Here is a 20759-nt window from a genome sequence, read left to right on the forward strand (position 1 = left end):
CAGTGTCACCATTCTGGTTTAATTCCCCGCCGTGTAACAACTTATGTATACAGGATGCACATTATTATAGTACACCGATCACGGTCTATTTGGTGTGTATTGTTAAGAAGCTGTGTTTTACCCCCTCCCGTGACGCGGGAGGGCGTGGCCATCGGAGGCCCCGCCTCCCACGCGGAGGTGTGTCCGCTGCCGCAGCTACTGTTTATCTGTCAGCCCGAACCAGCTGCAGCCCGCTCCAGAGACTCTCCCTTCTTTCTTGGCTGCTCCGCCTCCCTAAACTTTCCACTTTCCACCGCAGAGTCTCTTAGGCATCTAACTGACTCCAGGCCTCCCACGTTCGGCTTCAAGACGAAAAGAAAACCCCTAAAAGCCGCAGTCACGTTTCGGGGAGGAAGGCTGCCGATACTCCCCGGGGAACCAGGAGACCGAGGCCCCCAGCCGCGCGGGACGGAGCGCGCTCCTGCGTGGGTGTGGCCCCTCCGGGTCCCCCGGCTCATCCTCCTGGAACTCGCCGCGGCGGACACGCGCCCGCCCCCCTAGGCGGGGACGCGCCGCCGGGGGAAGCGCGCGGCCGCAAGCCCGGGCGCCATTTTGGTTTCTGTCTCTGGGCCGCGGCGCAGAGAACCTACGCGGTGGCTGCAGCTCCCTGAAGCCGTCCCTTTCCCGGCGACGAAGGGACCCAGGAGAAGGACACGGACGGCGCGAGACTGAGGAGGGCAGGTTCTCTTCGGGCAGCCAGAACCGCAAAGGTGGAGCCGCGTTGGCGCCCCCCAGGCGACCAGCGCCTCGGATGCGGGCGGAGCGCGGGGGGCCGCGGCGGCGGGAGCGCGAGGCGCGGGGCCCGCGGGGCCTCATGTGAGAGCCGCGGGATCAGCCGCCCCCGGAGTCCGGGGTGGAGCTTGGGAGAAGCCGCCCTCAGCAGCAGGTAACGGTGGAGGGTCGGGGCCGGAGCCTCCCGGCGGCGGCGGAACTGGGTAGGGTCGCGGAGGTGGGCGGGCCGGGGGCGAGGGGGGACACGGGGACCGAGAGTGCGCGGGCCACCCCTCGAGAGGGCGGGGCGCGACGAGGCGCCCGGGGCCGGTTTGGGGGCGTTGCCCCGCGAACCTGCTTCAAAACATGTCAACAAGGCGTGGTGCGTGCGCGGCGCCCGGCGGCAGCCTCCCCCGACGCCGCCGCAGCGCCAGAGGCTCGCAGCGCCAGAGGCTCGCCGCGCCTGTCGCCCGCATTTGTGACCCTGGGCGGGGGCTGGTGACCGACGCCCTAGCGCTCGCGCTCGGCCTGGCTTTGAGAAATGAGGGACATTAAGATGTCAAAACAGACTGCCCAGGATAGGGCGCCGGAGACGAGTCAGGGAAAGCCAATTCGAGGAGGTGGCGCGGGAGGACCGGAAACCTCGGCTGCGCGTAGCCAAGTGGAAAAGTTGATCAACTTGCGATGAGCAGCTTTGCCTCTGCTTTGAGCGAGAGTAGCTCTTTTAGGTGGAGTTGCAGACAGGGATCAGGAAAAGCCTATTAAGTGATTGGCCTGCATCGCCGTGCTTAGAGATAAGCAGTTATTTCGTTGCTGAACATGTCCAATATAATCTCTCAGATCTTTCAGAATCTTTTTTTCCCCCTTCTCCTGAAATCTGTATAAAAATGCCATCAACTCCCAGTATCTACAAATGATCGGTGAACCAGTTTTCGCCACCCCACTCTCTAATACCATCTAGTTCTGAGAGTCTGCTCGGACCGTTTTAGTCTTGTATTCCAGCCAAAGAATGCATGTCCATTTTGGTATTAGTCAAAGCAGAGCATAAATGGAAAGGAGATGTGATGCCAAAATAGGCTTTTTAGAGCTAAATACAATCGAGCTTTTAAAATTACTATGATCGCAGTGTGCTAAAAAAACAATGAAGGGCACATAGCCAAGTGTTCTCTTAGGCTCTTCATCTGAACAAAATGACTGCTCCTTTCAGAGCATATGGAAATGTGAAGAGTTAATACCATAATTTTCTGTGATGCTTGATCAGGATGGAGTCTTTCGTCATTCGTTTGTTTTTTGATGCTCCATAGGAGTATCAGTCTCACCGAATGCTTTTAGTGGCCCAAGTTGCATCAGTTTTGGGGGGCCTGGAAAAGTCGCATTTTGAAGTAAACTGCCAGAGTCATGAAGCAGCCTAGTTTGGGTGCGCTGTGAAATCTAAGAGAGGTTGATCATCCATCCTCTCTGCAGTCAAGTTCTAGTGTGAAAGGGGGTTTTCACTTTGACTAAAAGTGAGAAGTCGTCCATTGACATAAATTCTTTGCAGACTGGTAGATGCTCTTAAGTTTAACTTTCTTTATAGCAGAGCTTCATGTGTAAATAGATTTAATAAAATACATTTGAAGGCAGTGTAAATTTTTGCATGAATTGTCTTGGGAAAGATTTGACATTAAAATGTTTTCACAGGTACCCAGTATGATCTGATGTTTTTACATGTAAATGAGGGTAATACAGAGACATTTGTAGTGGCATTTGATCTTAATTTTTTTGTTGTTGCTTAATATACTGTTATTCTGACATTTTACAGTAGTCAAATATGACAGTTTAAAGTCTTCAGTTCAGCTAGTTAGAGACTATTGTTATTTAGTCGCTAAGTCATGTCCTGCTGTTTGTGACCCATTGAACTGTAGTCTCTGTCATGGGATTTCCCAGGCAAGAATACTGGAGTGGGTTGCCATCTCCTCTACCAGGGTATCTTCCTGACCAGGGATTGAACCTACATCTTCTGCAGTGGTAGGTGGATTTTTTTTACCTCTGAGACACCAGAGAAGCCCTCTTTTTAATATGTCAGCTTTTTTCTCTAATTCATTTGGAAAGATATTGAAATATACTTCTATTTAAAATAAGGCTGCAATAGACAAAAGGTATTTGTTGTTAGAATCAGCAATGTATTAGCAAAGATAATTGTGTAAATAAGGTTGTTTTATTTTTGTTTATATATCCATATGAATCATTCCATCTTTAGATTAAATAATTCTGGTTTTAGAAGACTTTTCTCCAGAAATAGAAGATCAGCATTCTATAGTGAAGGGTAGAAATTATAAAGATAACTTCATTCTTTTTTGAATCTCAGTATCTCAAAATGCTGAGTAGTTTTAGGTAGTCAGAAGAGAAATTATAAACCCTGGGTAGCAAACTCTTTGTTCTTTGACCCAAATTTTGTATGCTAAAATTAAAGTAAGCCTTCAAGATAAGTTAAAGCAGAAAAATGGGTCATAATGACAGTGTTATCTCAACCTTTAGTAAGACATTATTCCTAGGAGAGTTTTTTTAAATACTAAAGGTGACATTATAGATTATACTATCTTTTCTCTAAACATATTTGAAAAATGTATTCTTAGTTTCACATGTAAGTTTTAGTCTTCCATAAAACTAGCCTTTTGCTATCACCTCTCATTCTTTGTTTTCCCTTTCTTTCCCTCTGCACAGTAGGATATACATCATTTACTTCACTTAATGTATAGTTGGGAGTAGGAGTAATGAGGAATAGGCAGTTTATTGCACATGTCCTAAGACCTCCTGGACTGATGTTAATGGCGTGAGAGCCAGGGTCGTCTGCGCCCTGTCCTCCTTCAGAGTTTTAGCTAGCTACTGGAAAGAAAGAGTCTGCAGAGATGTATTTGGTTGAGAGCCATGCACATGTATGTCCTACACAAGAATCAGAATTCTGACGTGGTGATGTGCTAGGAGAAGGGAGTTGGAGCTACAGGCCATCCTGTGTGAAAAAGCTGTGTCTCCAAATCCAAACTATACCTGCCAGAAACTGCTCTCTAGAGACAAAAGAATCGCAGGCTCTGAACTAAATAGAGGTACCAGTGAGTGGACTGCAATTGCCCTCATTTAGTTAGAGCCTTCAGTACTTAAATATAAAACAAGATGTTTTATCTGATTGCAGTGTAATTCATTGATATTAACAGGCATGTGTAAAGTTTAACAAAGCGTATTGGCAAAAAAAATTCATTATGTAATCCCACCACAGTTGTTATCCCACAATTATGAATATAATATTATACAGTCTCACTATTACAGTTACTATGTTAATGTGGTAATCTATTTCCAACGTGTTTTTCTCATACATGAGCTTGTGTTCTCACACATTCTCATATACACTTCATGTTAAAATAAATTTAGGATCATTGTTTGCCTTCTGGCTGGAACCTCAGTTTCTACGTTAATGTTTTTAATACAAGACTACTTTCCTATACCTGAGTTCAGCAGTCATCGACGTCTCCTTTCAAAAGTCCTAGTACTGTTTAATTCCTCACAGGATCCCAGTGTGTTTCTGTTATCCCCCTTTTACAAACTGAAGCTCAGGAAGGTCAAGTAATTTGTTAATGGCCACATAAGCAGTGAGAGGGAGAGCCAGGGAGCTCAACTCCAGAACCCAGTCTCCTTACCCATACTACTAGTTTACGCCATTCCCTGGTGGCTAAGATGGTAAAAAATCTGTCTGCAATGCGGAAGACCTCGGTTTGATCCCTGGGTTGGGAAGATCCCCTGGAGAAGGAAATGGCAACCCACTCCAGTATTCTTGCCTGGAAATTCCATTCCTATTTTACAACAACACCAGAAACCAAGTAGAAGGCAGTACCAATACATAGAATAAACACTCACCTGTCATTCGGAAATACAACTTGAATAAAACATTGCAACAGCTAGTGAAGTGTTGGAAGAAGCAGCCGAGTTCCAGAGCAAACTATGCACAGAACAGGTGAGTTTGCTCATTTTAGGCAAAGATTGGGTCTGGCAGTAACACACATGACAGGCTACTCACTGTGGGAAGATCTGTCAGCAACTTCATTCAGATCCTCTCTGAATGTTCCTGTGGCTTTGTGTTGCCATGAATTCAGAAACTCAGATATAGTAGGTATCCTTAGATGACTTTTAAGAAATCTTGAGGAAATGTCCCTGTAGGTTCTCTTTTGTATTTCTTAATAGTTGACTAAAACTTTGGAAATGTAAATGCTTGGTTTGGTTTCAAAGCTATAATAAACTTCTCCCCTACATAGTACAGTGCAAATACACATGGTTAAAAGCACCTGCCAAAGATACAAGGTTGTGAAATGACAGTTGGTCTTTACTGCCGTTTTTTTATTATATTTTGCTTTGACGTTCTTCTCCTTGAATGTCTGGTCCAGTTCTCCTGCATGTTTATGTTTGTATTTATAGGCACGTGTATACATCTCGTGACAGAAGAATGAATTTTGGATTAGTGTCTGTTGAAAAGTACAAAAAAAGAATGATGCATTTTTCTCTGAATAGGATGAAACGAGGAGGAGGAAGAGATAGTGGCCATGATTCATCAGAAGAAGGTACTGCCGAGAAATCCAAGAGACTGCGGACTACAAGTGAGCATTCTCAGACTTGTGATTGGGGTAATCTCCTTCAGGACATTGTTCTCCAAGTATTTAAGTATTTGCCTCTTCTTGACCGGGCTCATGCTTCACAAGTTTGCCGCAACTGGAACCAGGTATTTCACATGCCTGACTTGTGGAGATGTTTTGAATTTGAACTGAATCAGCCAGCTACATCTTATTTGAAAGCTACACATCCAGAGCTGATCAAACAGATTATTAAAAGACATTCAAATCATCTACAGTACGTCAGCTTCAAGGTAATACTTTAAATCATTCTTTTTAAAAATAAAGTGTATTTAGTGGCCTTTGTGGGGGCTTCCCAAGGTGGCACTAGTGGTAAAGAACCCACCTGGCAATGAAGGAGATAGACGCAGGTTCAGTCCCTGGGTTGGGAAGATCCCCTGGAGGAAGGCATGGCAACCCACGCCAGTATTCTTGCCTGGAGAATCCCCATGGACAGAGGAGCCTGGTGGGCTCTGGTCCACGGGGTATCAAAGAGTCAGACATGACTGAAGCGACTTAGTATGTACGCACTGCAGTGGCTTTTGTGTCCTAAACCGACACATTTTCCCATGTCTTTAAACTATTGCTTTTCTAGGGAAAGTGCTTAAAGATTTAGAATAATTGTGTACCTTAGAAGCTGTCACAAATAACTGTATTGAGCTAAGTTATTCCATTTTATTGTAAATCTTAATAAATTATTTTCATAATTTCTTGAAAGCAGAAGCAGCCATTAAATAAACATAAATCATACAGTGAAACCGTCACATTGAGTTACTATGAACAGATTTGAGCCAAAAGAAATACATATTAAATGTAGAGGTTTTTATTAAAACTTCATTTTAATAAATGAAGTCTGAGTTTTGTTTATTGATGGCTTTGTGATGTGGAGTTCATTAAAGAGAAAGGAGATAGAGACACTCTGTGTAAAAAGTTTAGATGAATATATTTTAGAGAGAAATAGAAGAAGGTACATGAAAGATGCCAAAGAGAACTCTTTCTTTTCTTTGCCAGCAGGGACATACTGGAAGTTAGGGAGTAATGAGATAAATGAAGTGAGGTCTCTTTTTGAGAGGTTCAGAGTGGTTTAAAGAATCACAGTTGGTGTGTGTGAGCACAGAGGCTTGTCATGTTTTGTTCTGGGGATGAATAATGAAATGTGGATATGTTCACTAAATCCTTAACACATCCTATAATTACTGTTGAAGTAACACAGGAATACCTGATTTGCCATATGCAGCTGATGTTAAACAGGTCAAGTTAAACCCAGATATTGCAGTAATTCTTAACCCAGAGATCCTTGCCAAAACTAAAGTCTTGTCTGCTCCCAAGACTGTCATTCTGTTTTAGATGGAGATTGTCTGTTTATTCTCTCATATGTGTCACAGGAGGAGAGACCTGGTGTTGGGAGTGGTTGGGTGTCTTATGGCTGTCTTTCCAGAAAACTGCACAGACACTTAGACCACCGAGTGAAGGATTGCTAGGTTTAGCAAATAAAAATGAGGGATGCCTAGTTAAGTTTGAATTTCAGATAATCTGTGGCTAATTGTTAGTGTAAATGTTCCTTGCATTATTTGTAAGTAAGTAAAGTCGCTTAGTCGGGTCCGACTCTTTGTGACCCCATGTACGGTAGCCTACCAGGCTCCTCTGTCCATGGGATTTTCCAGGTAAGAATATTGGAGTGGGTTGCCATTTCCTTCTTCTTGCATTATTTGGGACATATCTAATACTTAACTGGATGACTTAGATGTTATGTCTCAACCCTAGCTGAGGGTGAGGCTGGGGGAATGGTGGGAGGAAGAACAAACAAAAACCCAGGAACTCCTCATGTGTTGTCCCAATTGACTGCCCATGAGGCAACCTGAGAGCCTTCTCCTCGGTGTCAGTCATCTTTGAGCTGTCTAAAAGTGTTCCTGTGGTAACTCCTATAACAAGATGAGTATAATACATTAATCTCCTAGGTCTAAAGACCAATTCCATCCAGTGGGTTGGCTGTTTCAGTGTTAACCTGTGGCACAGCTCAGCTGTATCCAACTTGTATAACCAATCACAAAACCATTTCTCCTATAAGTGTTAAGCGTTTTTTTTATTTTAAGGGATTGTTTATTTTTCTGAGGAAATTTCTGTTTTGCAAAAGCACACCCCAAGATCCTTCTGAGCTCTCCTGATAATATTTGTGTTTAATTCATCACTGACTGTAGGCCAAAGAGTCTTGTAGTCAGAGTTATTAATGTGGAATCGTGGTTCTCACACATTATGTGCATCAGAAATGCCTGGAGTGCTGCTTAAGACAAAGGATTGCTGGGTTCCTCCCGAGTTCCCATCCCCGTTTCTAATTCAGGTAGTCTGGATTAGGCATGAGAGTGTGCATTTCTAACAGGTTCCCAGATGATGTTGTTGCTATTGGTTCAGGAACACAGCAGTTCTCAAAAGAACCACTGGTATAGAGAAACTTATAATAGCTCTGAAACTGTAATGTAAATCGGTGCATCAGTTTTACAGCAGAATCTTCAGAACATTTTTGGGTTAAGATAGCATACATCAATCTGGAAATTAAAGAAATAATGTTACTTTTAACTACTCTGTTTAAGACGCTTTATATCCTGGGGGACAACTTCCTTTTTGAAAGAAGAGCTCCTTGTTACATCACTAAGGAGTTTTTTGGTCATGTTTCCCTTCCCCCCAGGAAAGGTCTATGCAGAAGAGTGTATGGGTGCAGTGTATGTGCTCTTCTGGTTTGGTTCAGATTTTCATGCTTGACTAGTTGGAGGCCCTCATTTTATTTCACATCATGTTTCAGTTAACAACACTAATGGTGAATCCCAGGTTGTGATTTACCTGAATCTCTTGAGTAAATACTCATTCAGTTTGTTTTAAAGCATTTGTACCATTGGCACTGTATTTACATGTATGATATGATCCACTACCAACTATATAATTATTTTTCAAAGATTATAAATTTATGTTTATACTAGGTTTTATAGTGCATTTGGAATAAATCAACTTAATAGCTAAGTCCTTTTAACATTAACTAAGTATCTTATCACGGTCAAAGTTAAGTCTTGACAGTTGCCCTTATTGACATTGTATGTGAGGGTAGATGATTGAAAGGATAAATATTCATTCTGTAGGTTATAATGCACTAAGCAATAATTGTATCTCTTGCTTTTGTGAAGTTGAAATGCATGCAGAGGAGTGTGACCATATTCACGTGTGAAGGACATTTCTTTCCCCAGGTGGACAGCAGCAAAGAGTCGGCTGAGGCAGCTTGTGACATATTATCACAGCTTGTGAACTGCTCTTTAAAAACACTCGGACTTATTTCAACTGCTCGGCCAAGCTTTATGGATTTACCAAAGGTATCTGCTGGTTTATTATTATTATTATTAGTTTTTACTGAGAAATCCAGGGAGACTTTACCCATTTTTTCCACTTATAATGGGAATATAAGAAAAGTGGTGTCTGTATATATTGAAAACCCAGTTACTATTTAGAATGTTAAGTCTTGTGAGGTAAGCCAGAAAGATAAAGAACATTACAGCATACTAACACGTATATATGGAATTTAGAAAGATGGTAACGACAACCCTATATGCAAAACAGAAAAAGAGACACAGAAGTACAGAACAGACTTTTGAACTATGTGGGAGAAGGTGAGGGTGGGATGTTTTGAAAGAACAGCATGTATACTATCTATGGTGAAACAGATCACCAGCCCAGGTGGGATGCATGAGACAAGTGCTCGGGCCTGGTGCACTGGGAAGACCCAGAGGGATCGGGTGGAGAGGGAGGTGGGAGGGGGGATCGGGATGGGGAATACGTGTAAATCTATGGCTGATTCATATCAATGTATGACAAAACCCACTGGAAAAAAAATAAAGGGGAAAAAAAAAATGTTCAGTCTTAAACAATTTTTTAGAATTTTTTGAATCACTTTCTGCTTCTTTTTGGGTAATGTTAAAGAGTGAATGAATTTGCAGAGGATTCTATATGAAATACTGAAAGAGACTAAGTAAAACTGAGATATAAGCATGTTAGAAGAAAAGAGACATATATCAATAGATGCCCTTTTTTGGACTTTCAGAGCAGGTTGGTGAGATGATAATGAAAGAAAAGTAGTGCCAGTATTAAGCGCAGATAGAGCTCGCTTGGAAAATCTCTTGTTGATTGTGTAAAGATCGCTTCTTGAACACAGTCAATATTAGTACAGTTATTTATTGCAACACTACACGGATAATGTGTTTTTTACAGATTGAAGATTTGTGGCAGCCCTGTGTCAAACAAGTCTATTGATGTCATTTTTCCAACAGCATTTTCTCACTTCATGTTTCTGTCACATTTGGGTAATTCTTGCAGTATTTCAGACTTTTTCATTATTATTATACTTGTTATGGTAATCTATGATCAGTGATCATACTATTGCAAAAAGATTACAACTTGCTGAAGACTTAGGTGATAGTTAGCATATTGTAGCAATAAAGTATTTTTTAATTAACGAATATACATTGTTTTTTAAATGTAATGCTGTTCACACTTAATAGATTATAGCATAGGGTAAACATTACTTTTATATGAAGTAGGAAACTAAAAACTTGTGTGACTTGCTTTATTGTTACAGTTGCTTTGTGCTGGTGATCCAGAACCGATTCCTGCAATATCTGAGTTATGTCTGTCTTACTAGCTTGTTTTTTTTATATATATATATGTACACACACACACACACACACACACACACTGCATATACTTGATATATGTATATATACTATAATATAACTGGGTTATATTATAACCCAGGTTGTTAAATGGAATGTCAGTAACAGATGTATCACAGGTTGATTTCAAAGTCTCAATAAGGTACATTTGAGATAAATTATTTTCCTCATGTAAAATAAGGGAAATGGGCGAGAGTCTGGTTGTGTCAGCATTTTCAGATTCTGAGGACATGAGTTCAGTCATGTGGTTCTCAAACTGAATATGCATAACAGTCATCTTTGAAACTTCTAAACTTTGGATATTCCTAGTCCCAGATTTCTTTTTCTTAAGAGCAGTCCAGGTGGTTCTGATTACAGTGATTCAAGGCCCTCACTCTAGGAGGCCCCAAGTTACATGGTGCAGTAGTGCCTTGTTTCAGCTTCATATGGGAAATGAAGTCATCGGATTGATTTTTCTATTACATACTGTAGTTAGAAACCAAACATACAGTATATATAGGAAATATGGTATAAGGTATGTTGGATATAATTTCCTTTTTTTCTTATTACTCAGGATGATCATTATGCGTATCTAGTACTAATACTGTATAAATCATAAGGTTTTATCAGAGTACACCACAAACTAAAATATAGACACCTCTTTAAACACCTAATCGTTTAATTTACTTTCATGTCATTTTGGTTTGGGGAACTAGGGGTGCATCTGGGACTGCTTGCTTCCTTAGTCAGTAAGCATAGGATGCTTATGCTCTTTTTCTTTCTTTTCCTGTTATGGCTTTTATAGAAGATTGAAACAGGCTGTTGATACATCTTGGAAATCCTGAAAGAACTGAAGAGAACATGAAAGAAGCGTATTTGACCAGGGCTAACTCTGAGGGAAGTGGGAAAAAGGAAGGCAGAGATGGAGTCATGCATATACTAATGTAGTGCGATTGTAGAAGATACAATTGAGTTTGATATAGAAATCAAATTAGGAGAAAGATGTTAACATTTAAGTTGTTGAACAGTTACTTAATCAAAATTTAAATAGTTATTTAACCACAATAGGAAAAAGTAAGAAATGTGACAAAGAAGATAATGTTTCTTGTACTTTCTTGACTACTAGCCTGCCCTTATCTCTTTGACTGGTGTAGTGAGTCCATTGGTTATGGCTTATTAGCTCTGATTCAGAGTCCCATACTTTGTGCTTTAATTCTGGTTTCCCTACAATGGTTCCTTCAGGTCAGATTTTGTGTCCAACAGGATATTATAATTATTACATAGAATATTATATAATAAAGGGTAGATTATTAATTGGTACATATGTGTTAAAAATACCTTAAAATACCTTTGAAAATAGTATAATTTAACATATTTAAAGGAGTTTTAAATTTGAAATTTTACTTAGTTATGATTTTTATTTTAGAATCAAATTTTATATGAGCTTCCATTTTATTCCATGGAATTCTAGCTTCCATTCATTCTATTCCATTCTAAATAAGTCTTAGATAGCTTCTAAGTTCACTGGCTTTAATTTTTGATGGTTATGCTAATAGCTATTACTATTTTAGTGGTCGTTACTGTCACCAAGAAAGAATGCAGTTTGGTGTCATCATGCATGGGAGCAGGGTTCCCAGGGCAGGTGACATGAAGCGTCTGAGAGGCGCTCATGCAGGGCTCCACAGCTCCTCTGTTAACTGACCAGTGACTGTTGTGATTCAGAGACACCTGTCGTGAGGCTGGAAATTTTTTTTCCCCCAGATAAAAAAGGCCCTTCACAAAGATGACAGGAGGTCACCTCTCTTTACCATATTCCTACCATATTCCCTCAACAGAGTGAGGGGCTGCTGCTACCCCAGAACAGTTATAAATGCATCATTAGGGTTCAGATGAACTGTTCATGTATTATGTGAAGACCCTTCAATTCTCTGTTTGTAAAAACTGAAGCAGCGTCTTAATTGTTTCTGTTTTGCAGTCTCACTTCATCTCTGCACTGACGGTTGTGTTTGTAAACTCCAAATCCTTGTCCTCGTTGAAGATAGATGACACGCCAGTAGATGATCCCTCCCTCAAAGTCCTAGTGGCCAACAACAGCGATACGCTCAAGCTGCTGAAAATGAGCAGCTGTCCTCATGTCTCTCCAGCAGGTGTGCTGTTGTTTTGCCAGATATTTTAGTAAAATGTATTGTTGTGTTTATCAAATTAAGGGGAATTAATGATTATTAACTTTGAAGGTGGGTTCATAGGATTTATTTCCTCTCTATTGCATAATATTTTTAATGTAAACAGTAGTATAAATTCTGTATCATTCCTAACCTAGACATTTACTTTCATCTTTTCTAATCTTATTTGGCAGTTTGTGTCCAACCTGTGCCAGAAAATGTATAAATTAAAAAAATAAAAGGAGGGGACAGTATGAGGTCGGCCTGAGATGGCCATTTTGGTGAAGTAGACTTTTCTTAAATCGTGGTTGAGCTAACAGGGTAGTTTTGAGTCAAAGCAATCTTGCAATTACTTTTTGTTTCATGATATAGAAAGAGAAGAGTTGTGCTGAAGTCATTACCTCACATTTTGCAAGATAACCTTTTCCAAAGTTGAGTTTTGGAGCTGAAAGCCCATCAAATGGAGGAGTAGCATTATTAAAGCTCTTTCCAGCTTTCCTTGCATAGGCTTAAGCATTATTACATTATTCAGTTTGAGAGCATTTAAATTCCAAATGGTTAGTATTGTAAAATGATTATAAACCTACACTTTGTCTTAGTCTCACGCTTCACTCCTGACTTGCCCTCCCACTGTTGACATCTCTCCCAACCCTTCAGCTGTGTTACTTGGGAAATCTGTTTTGACCTCTTAACAGAATACTTCCCCCTCTTCTTGCTGTCACTGAAGCCTGGCCTTCCCCTGAGAAAATGATTCCTTGTCGGATGGACATTACTTCCTGTCCTTCCTTGTCTCCCACATGGAGGGTCTGGTGATGGGAATGGTGAGGTCTATCTATTGCGGTGTTTTCCTAGCTTTTTTTTTGCCGCTTCTAGATTATCACTGATGGTGATGACCTAAGTTTAGAAGATTGGGCTTTGGGAGTTCCTTCTTATTGTGAACTTAGTCACATTTTACTGTCCATTGTATAGAGTATGGTGCATGCTTCATAGCTTCGTAGTGTACAAAGTTCTTTGTATCCTGACCTACAACTTGCTCTTGAATCTTGTTTGCTTTTTACTCACATGCAGCTTTTATTTGAGTCCTAGATAATGACAGTTCTCTGTACATGTGTTTGGTCAGTATACTGTATCTTGAGGAATACCTTAAAAAAAATCTTATTTTTCATTCCTTCATCTGGTTAACTCCAGTCCAGCCTTCAAAATTAAGTTCATGTGTTCTGCTTTTTTCCTCCTGTCTGCTTTAGAACCCCCACCTACTGTTTCCAGAGCACTCTGAATGTAACTTGTAGTATTTAACCACACTAATGAGAGCCTTTGGGTCTCAGGTTTCTCTGTGAAACTTGAGTTTATTATTCTCTTTATCCTGGTACATCCCATGTTTGTTTATTTTTATTAAATATATATATATATCAATTCTCATAGTATAAGCTTGCTTGATCTTACCAAGCTTGAATGGCATTTGGATTAGTTGTTTGGGAAAGAGAGAGCACCTGTAATATTCTTTAAGAATATAAGCATAGAGGGTTTTAATTTAAAATTTAACACTTGTGTGTATTCTTTCTGTTCATATTTTGCATATTTAGATAGTTTCTTAAGTTGAAATTAAAGAACTGTTTCCTATGCTTTCTTCACTCAACAGTTTTTCAGTTCAATTTTTATCAGTTTTTTCCATTTCATGTAATCCTTACAATTGTCTATTGCTGGACCTCTAAGTACAATTTGACACCAGTGACTGTTCTTTTTGCTTATTTTAAAAATTTTAATTGGAGGATAATTGCCTTATAGTGCTGTGTTACTTTCTGCTGTGTAACAGCATGAATCAGGCGTAAGTATACATTCATCTACCCCCATCTGAGCCTCCCCGACCCCTTCCACCCCATCCTTCTGTAGTGACGGTTTGTGATTTTCCTCCTTCCTCTCTGATTGTTCCTACTGTTTCCTTTGCTAGTTTCTCTTTTCCTTTCTTAAATTTTTGTGTCTCCCTGTGTTTTGTACTGGGCCCTTTATTATTTTACTCTGTAAACTCCAGGCTGTGTCATCTTCATCAGCGGCTTCAGTTATGTTCTATATGTTAACGCCTCCTACTTCAGTGTTTCTGGAACTCCAGAGCTGTGTGTTGAACTGCCAGTGACCCAGTGCCTCTAGACTGTCTCCGAGGTATGTCATACTAATGATCGTCTTTTCCCCTTTTTGAAATCTCTTACTTCTCCCTTTTTACCACCTCAGTGAATGGCGCTGCTTGTTTCGTTATCCGGGACCTAACAGACAGCCTTGAATTCTGGTACCCTTGCTTTTTACACCCCTGAGGTCCCTGCGGTCCGGTGACTCCATCACTGACAATAGGCTTTAAACCTCTGTGCTGTGGACTGAGTTTGTGGTGTTCTCACCTCCTGCCCCCGGTCACATGTTGGCGACCCACTCCCCAGTGGGATGGTGTCTGAAAGTGGGTTGGGAGTTATTTGGAGACATCTCTTTGGGATTAGTGCTTTTCTAAGAAAGAAGAAGAAAGATATATGGTCTGTCTTTCTGCCATGTGAAGACACAGCAAGAACATGGCCATCTGTAAGCCAGAAAGAGTTCTGGCCCTCGCAGAACCCAGCCTTGCTGGCTCCTTGATCTTCTTGATCTGGAAGCTGGACTTCCAGCTTCCAGAAATGGGAGAAATAAATGTTTATTGTTGAGCCACTCGGTCTATGTATTCTGTTAAGCAGCTGAAATCAACACACTCTGCCTTCCTTCATCTCTCATCTAGCTCAGTGAGTACCCTTGTGAGTACCCTCTTAACTGATTTCCTAACTTGCAGCCTTGCTCTTTTCTAATTTGATTTCCATAGTAGCGCTGAGCGTAATCTTTCTAAAATAGAAATTTGATTTTTTTTAAATTTCCAGTTTCCTTCAAAACTTCTCACTATGCTTTACGTAAGATCCAAACTCCTTACTGAGGCTGACAAGGTGTCCCGTATGATCTGGTCCTTGTCTCTGTATTGGGTTTCAGTCTTTGACATACTCTATTTACATATTGCGTGTTATGTTCCCTTCATTTCATAGAATGCTTGTGTTTTCGTCCATGTCTGAGTGTTTGCACAGGAAATAAACATTAATTTTCCTTGTCTACTTGCCTTTTGCCTTTGCTTGATTCTTCTAATTCTGTAGGTCTGTGATAGTTCTGGAAATTCTTCCCTGATTTCCTTGTTAACATTCCCAGAGCGTTCTTGTTTAATTTTCTGCTGGCTTTGTTAGGATAAGGATGTTTTGTTACTGGTGACTCTCTACCATCCTAGCACCAGTTCTTAACATGTAAGGCACTCAGTAATTACCAGCTGAACTAATGAACATTTAGCTACTTAGTTTTCTTTCTTGTTGATAGGCCAACATTTGCCTCATAGTTCTTTTAAGGTTGAATATTTAACTTGTTTCCACTGTTTGCTTTGATTAAAAAAAATGAACTATTTTGAAAAATCCTTTACTTCTGTTAATTCCTTCCTGTGGTCAAATTAAATAAAGAAGTGGAAGAGCTAGGTCAAAGAGTTTAGATTTTTTTTTTTTAATGTTTCCTGCTGTGTTTTTTTCCAAAATGAGTTGGATGAATTTATACACCACCACCAATGTAATAGCTTTATTGTGACATAATTCACATATGATACAGTTCACAGTGCATTCATCACTACAGTCAATTTTAGAACACTTTCACTATCCCCAAAAGGTCCTATGTCCCACTTAGCTGTCACCCTCCAAAACATTAGCCCAGCCAGTCCTAGGCAGTCCCTGATCTACTTTCTGTTTCTGTAGATGTGCCTATTATGGGCATTTCATGTAAATGGAATCCCACATGGTCCTTTATGACTGGCTTTCTTTCACTTAGCCTTAGGTTTTCGAGGTTCATCCATATTGTTGCATGTATAATATTTCATTTCTTTTTATTGCCAAATGATATTCCACTATATGAATAACAACCATATTTTTCTCTTGATCAGTTGATGGATATTTGGGCTGTTTACACCTTTTGATTATTATGAATAATGTTGCTATTCAAATTTATGTAAAGGTTTTTGTATGGGCATACCATTTAGTTTCCCTTGGGTGTATAACAACGATTGGAACTGATCGTAACTCCATGTAGCCATTTGGGAAACTGATGGACTGTTTCCCAAAGCAGCTGTGTCCTTTTACATTTCTACTAGCAGTGTTTGAGGGCTCCAACTTTTTCACCCCTCATCAACATGTATTATTTGTCTTTGGTGATTGCTGTCCTGGTGAATGTAAACTGGTATCTTGCTGTGGTTTTGGTATGTATTTTCTTGAATTCTCAGATGTCTTTTCCTGTGCTTATCGACTATTTGTCCATCTTCCTTGGAGAGATGTCTATCTGGATTCTTTGCTTATGTTGTAATTAGGTTATTTGTATTATTGAATTGTAATAATGTACCAGTTTTATCTTTGTCACTGTTTTCTGTTAAACACTTTTAACTGTGTGTTAGTTTTCTGTTGTTGCATAATTAACAAATAGAAATTTAGCAGTTTTTCATTAGCACCTCAGTTCTCTAGGTAAGAGCTGGAGGCATGGCTTGAGCTTCCCTGTTTAGTCACAGAAGCTCTGAATCCGACTTCCTCTTCTGCAGCCAACCAGAGGAAACTGTTTATAGGGCTCATGTGATTAGATTAGGATCGCCTGGCTAATCTTATTTTACTGCTAACTGTGCTATTTATAACACTACATAATCATGGGAGTGCTCACCTTATCACATGAACAGTTTTCAGAGGTTATATGGCATGACATCTTGAGGACAACTTTTAGAATCATGCCTGTTAGAACTGTTTCAGTAGTTATTACGGGATACCTCAAAGTTTCTTTCATTTGCATCTCTGCTTACCATTACCCGTGTGTTTCTTTTTAGATGAGGCTTTATGTGATTGCAGAGAAGAGAGATGTATTCACATGAACTCGGGTGGTCAGGGTTTATTTCAGAGTATATACATATACCTTGTGGAGAACAGAGCTCGGCAGCTGGACAGTAAAGCACAGCGGTCTCTTACTCCCTCTCTGGTGACTCTTGCCCCGTGATGCACTTTATCACTGCACTGATTCCACTGCCTACATTCTCCTCCCACTGCCGTGTAAAAGCTTTGGCTTACTGGTGACCTCTGTCTTGTCACTTTCTAGGCAGTAAGTGAGCACACGCACTTAGGAGTCACCCAGTCTGTTTGAATTCCAGCTTTGCTATCGTTAGCTAGCTGACTCAACTTTAAAACAGAAAAGATACTTATTTTTTAGATTTTTTGGGGGTACTCGTGGGATAACATCTAGTGCCTAACATGTCATACTTGTACAATAAACAGTAGATCATAGGTTGTGTGTTTTGTTTCCTATCCTTGTTTCTAAACACAGGAAAGAAATGGCTTGAGTTTGTCATTTATCAAGTAGTATCAGGGTGTCTCTTTGGGGTAGAGTACTTACAGTAGGCACTTCAGAGATCAGAAACCAACCTTTGTAAAACCTGCTCCTGCTCAGGGTTTTGGGTAGTTTTGAAGCATAGTGCCTGAAGTATAAGGAACCAGTTAAAGAATGGTTAAGAGATTTCTGAGAATGTTAGCACTTTAAAAATCATAATGTATATTTCCATTAATGTTAACTGAGCAGTTTTCTTTTCATTCATCTAGTGATATCTCAGTATTTTTTTTCATAGAAATTTGACAAGTTTGTATTAGTAGTTAAACTGCTCATTTGATGGAAATCTTTAAAAAAATTTTCTCAGATATTTCATATTGTTAATATAAATCATTATATCTGATTTTATTTTTTTTCATTAAGATTAGATTTTTGAATGTCAAAAAATGTCTTTTAGCCTCTTTTCAGTGATCAAATAAATGTGTGTGTATGACTTTCTGCAGGTTCAATCAGTGCACCTAAACTTTTATAAGTTGTATAGCAAATGTGAAATTTTATTGTAGGACATGTACTTAATTACATTTTTGAACACATGATGACAAAACTTTATAAATAATTGGGTCTTTTTCCTTCCAAGGTATCCTGTGTGTGGCTGATCAATGTCATGGCTTACGTGAACTGGCCCTGAATTACCACTTGTTAAGTGATGAATTACTGCTTGCTTTATCTTCTGAAAAACACGTCCGATTAGAACATTTGCGCATTGATGTAGTCAGTGAGAATCCGGGACAGACTCACTTCCATACCATTCAGAAGAGCAGCTGGGATGCTTTCATCAGACATTCACCCAAAGTGAACTTAGTGATGTATTTTTTTTTATATGAAGAGGAATTTGATCCATTCTTTCGGTATGAAATACCTGCCACCCATCTTTACTTTGGGAGATCAGTAAGCAAAGATGTGCTTGGCCGTGTGGGAATGACATGCCCTAGACTAGTTGAACTAGTAGTGTGTGCTAATGGATTACGGCCACTTGATGAAGAGTTAATTCGCATTGCAGAACGTTGTAAAAATTTGTCAGCTATTGGACTAGGGGAATGTGAAGTCTCATGTAGTGCCTTTGTTGAGTTTGTGAAGATGTGTGGTGGCCGCCTGTCACAATTATCCATTATGGAAGAAGTATTAATTCCTGACCAAAAGTATAGTTTGGAGCAGATTCACTGGGAAGTGTCTAAGCACCTTGGCAGAGTATGGTTTCCAGACATGATGCCCACTTGGTAAAGGCCAGATGACATAGGGCATGATGAACAGCACCTTAATTTTAACATACTGTATTATAATAAAAGTTTATTTACTGTAGGTCTGATACAGTTCTTCTATTTTGTGGCACAGAAATTTGATACCTTCATTGAGTATATAAGGATTGTATTTTGGAAGACCTGTGGACCAGTTTTGGTCAGAAAACTTAAATCTATTTCTCTAATAGCAATCAGATCTCAGATAATTAAAAAGTGATTCGGATCTGAAAGTAATAACCAGTAATAAAGATTAAAAATTTTATTACAGTCTGAAGGAAACAAATCCTATACATTGTAATATCTAATAAGTACTAATAAGTTTTCCAAAATGTTCTCTATGCATTTTTTTTAAAATGTAAACTTGACATTTTAGGGTCTTCAGTTATACATACACCTGTTATAAGGTGTTTAATATAGCTCAGGAAAGTGAGCATTTTGTGAGAAAAATGTAGGATATATTGAATCTCATGAAAAAGACTGGCTGAATGTTCTAAAATGTTGCAGAGCTGTTTAAAGAGGTATATGTAGTTAATTGGAACACTTAAGAAACTGATATCACACAGGGATTATTACAGAAAGATAATAAATAGAGCCAAGATGAAATTAAAGGAAAATAAGTGGACTAGAAGGGAGGCAGTGTTTAGCTTTGTGTAAACTTTTAGGGTTGCTCTATAATCTGCTAAACTATATCAGTTCTTTTCTGTGATACATTACCATGTATGTGGCACTTGGGGCATCATATGTAAAGTAAGGAATGCTTTACCGGTTCTTCTTGGGTTTATCTTTGTTTAAACTAGTTTTGAAGCATTATACAATAATTGAAATGAGAAGCTTATGTATTTCAAAAAACCAAATTGAAATAAAGGTAGAACTTAAAAATGCTTATAAATTGTTTCCATGAAAGAATATTAGTCTCCAGTGAGTTTTAGTGATGGCTCATTTTTACATGTTTGAATTACATAGTTACGTTAAGTAGAATTTTCAAAAAATTACAAAAGGAGCACCAATGTACAGTTCAGCATAAACAGTAAATTTAAAAGAGCATATATTTAAGTTCATAATCATATTTTTGAGTAAATATTGCTCAGTGAACTGGAAAACTAATAGAAAAATGTCTGTTTTGTGATTGTTAATTTGGTTACACTGGTATTGTACATTATTTAAGTTAGGTAGCATTTTTACTACTTTCATATGAATAAGGTAATCCATACATTGTAGAAACTGTAAAAATACTAAGTTTGGGGCTATATTTAGTTTTTTAGGTATTATATAAACTTTGATTCTGAGCATTAGTGCTAGTAGACATTACCCTCCTGGGGGAATTAGAAGTGATTTACCCCCAGTGCAATAGATTAGTGCTTGAAACTTAGAAAGCACCTTGGTAGATATGGAAGCCAACAGTCTTATGAATCTATTTTCAAATAGATTACCTTCCTAAGAATAAAAGTGATTTTCTACATAATTTGTGCTTTCAAAAGTGATGGTATTCTGACCACATATAAAGGAGAAGAAAAAAGGTTGATCTAGATAGGGAAATTAAAAGCAATTAATATTCCTCCCTCTTACTAAACAGTAAAAAAGCTTGGATTGTACAAGAAATAACCTGTTAGTGGAGAAGACTTTTTTCTTTGAACAACTTTGGAAAATGGATTTGACAGTATGTAATCAGTTCTACTAACCAAAGCTTTATTTGGAGATTTACTTTTTGTACAGATTGAATTATATAATGCTTGAAATACTTTTGTCACTTTATAAGCAAAATGCATAGCACTTAATTTGTTTATACTGTAAAGTATATGTTAAATGCTTTTATCAATTTGAGAATAAAGATAGTTACTAATG

General features: G+C 39.2%; 1 protein-coding gene across 1 annotated transcript; it reads left to right on the top strand.

Annotated features, from left to right (window-relative positions):
- Nucleotides 1–220: 220 nt before the first annotated feature.
- Nucleotides 221–20759, top strand: FBXL3 (F-box and leucine rich repeat protein 3). Its single transcript, XM_043477580.1, has 5 exons — nucleotides 221–925; nucleotides 5287–5638; nucleotides 8618–8740; nucleotides 12048–12219; nucleotides 18257–20759. Exons 2-5 carry the CDS (start codon nucleotides 5288–5290, stop codon nucleotides 18898–18900), a joined length of 1290 nt encoding a protein of 429 aa, XP_043333515.1. The 5' UTR covers nucleotides 221–925; nucleotide 5287; the 3' UTR covers nucleotides 18901–20759.

Source organism: Cervus canadensis, chromosome 9 (assembly GCF_019320065.1).
Source record: "Cervus canadensis isolate Bull #8, Minnesota chromosome 9, ASM1932006v1, whole genome shotgun sequence".
NCBI lineage: Eukaryota > Metazoa > Chordata > Mammalia > Artiodactyla > Cervidae > Cervus > Cervus canadensis.

What these genes read in the sequence shown, in the direction of transcription:
- FBXL3 (XM_043477580.1), top strand. Translation starts at nt 5,288, where the DNA reads ATGAAACGAGGAGGAGGAAGAGATAGTGGCCATGATTCATCAGAAGAA. An exon ending in GCTTTATGGATTTACCAAAG is followed by an intron (nt 8,741 to 12,047) that starts GTATCTGCTGGT and finishes TCTGTTTTGCAG; the next exon opens with TCTCACTTCATCTCTGCACT. An exon ending in TCCTCATGTCTCTCCAGCAG is followed by an intron (nt 12,220 to 18,256) that starts GTGTGCTGTTGT and finishes TTTCCTTCCAAG; the next exon opens with GTATCCTGTGTGTGGCTGAT.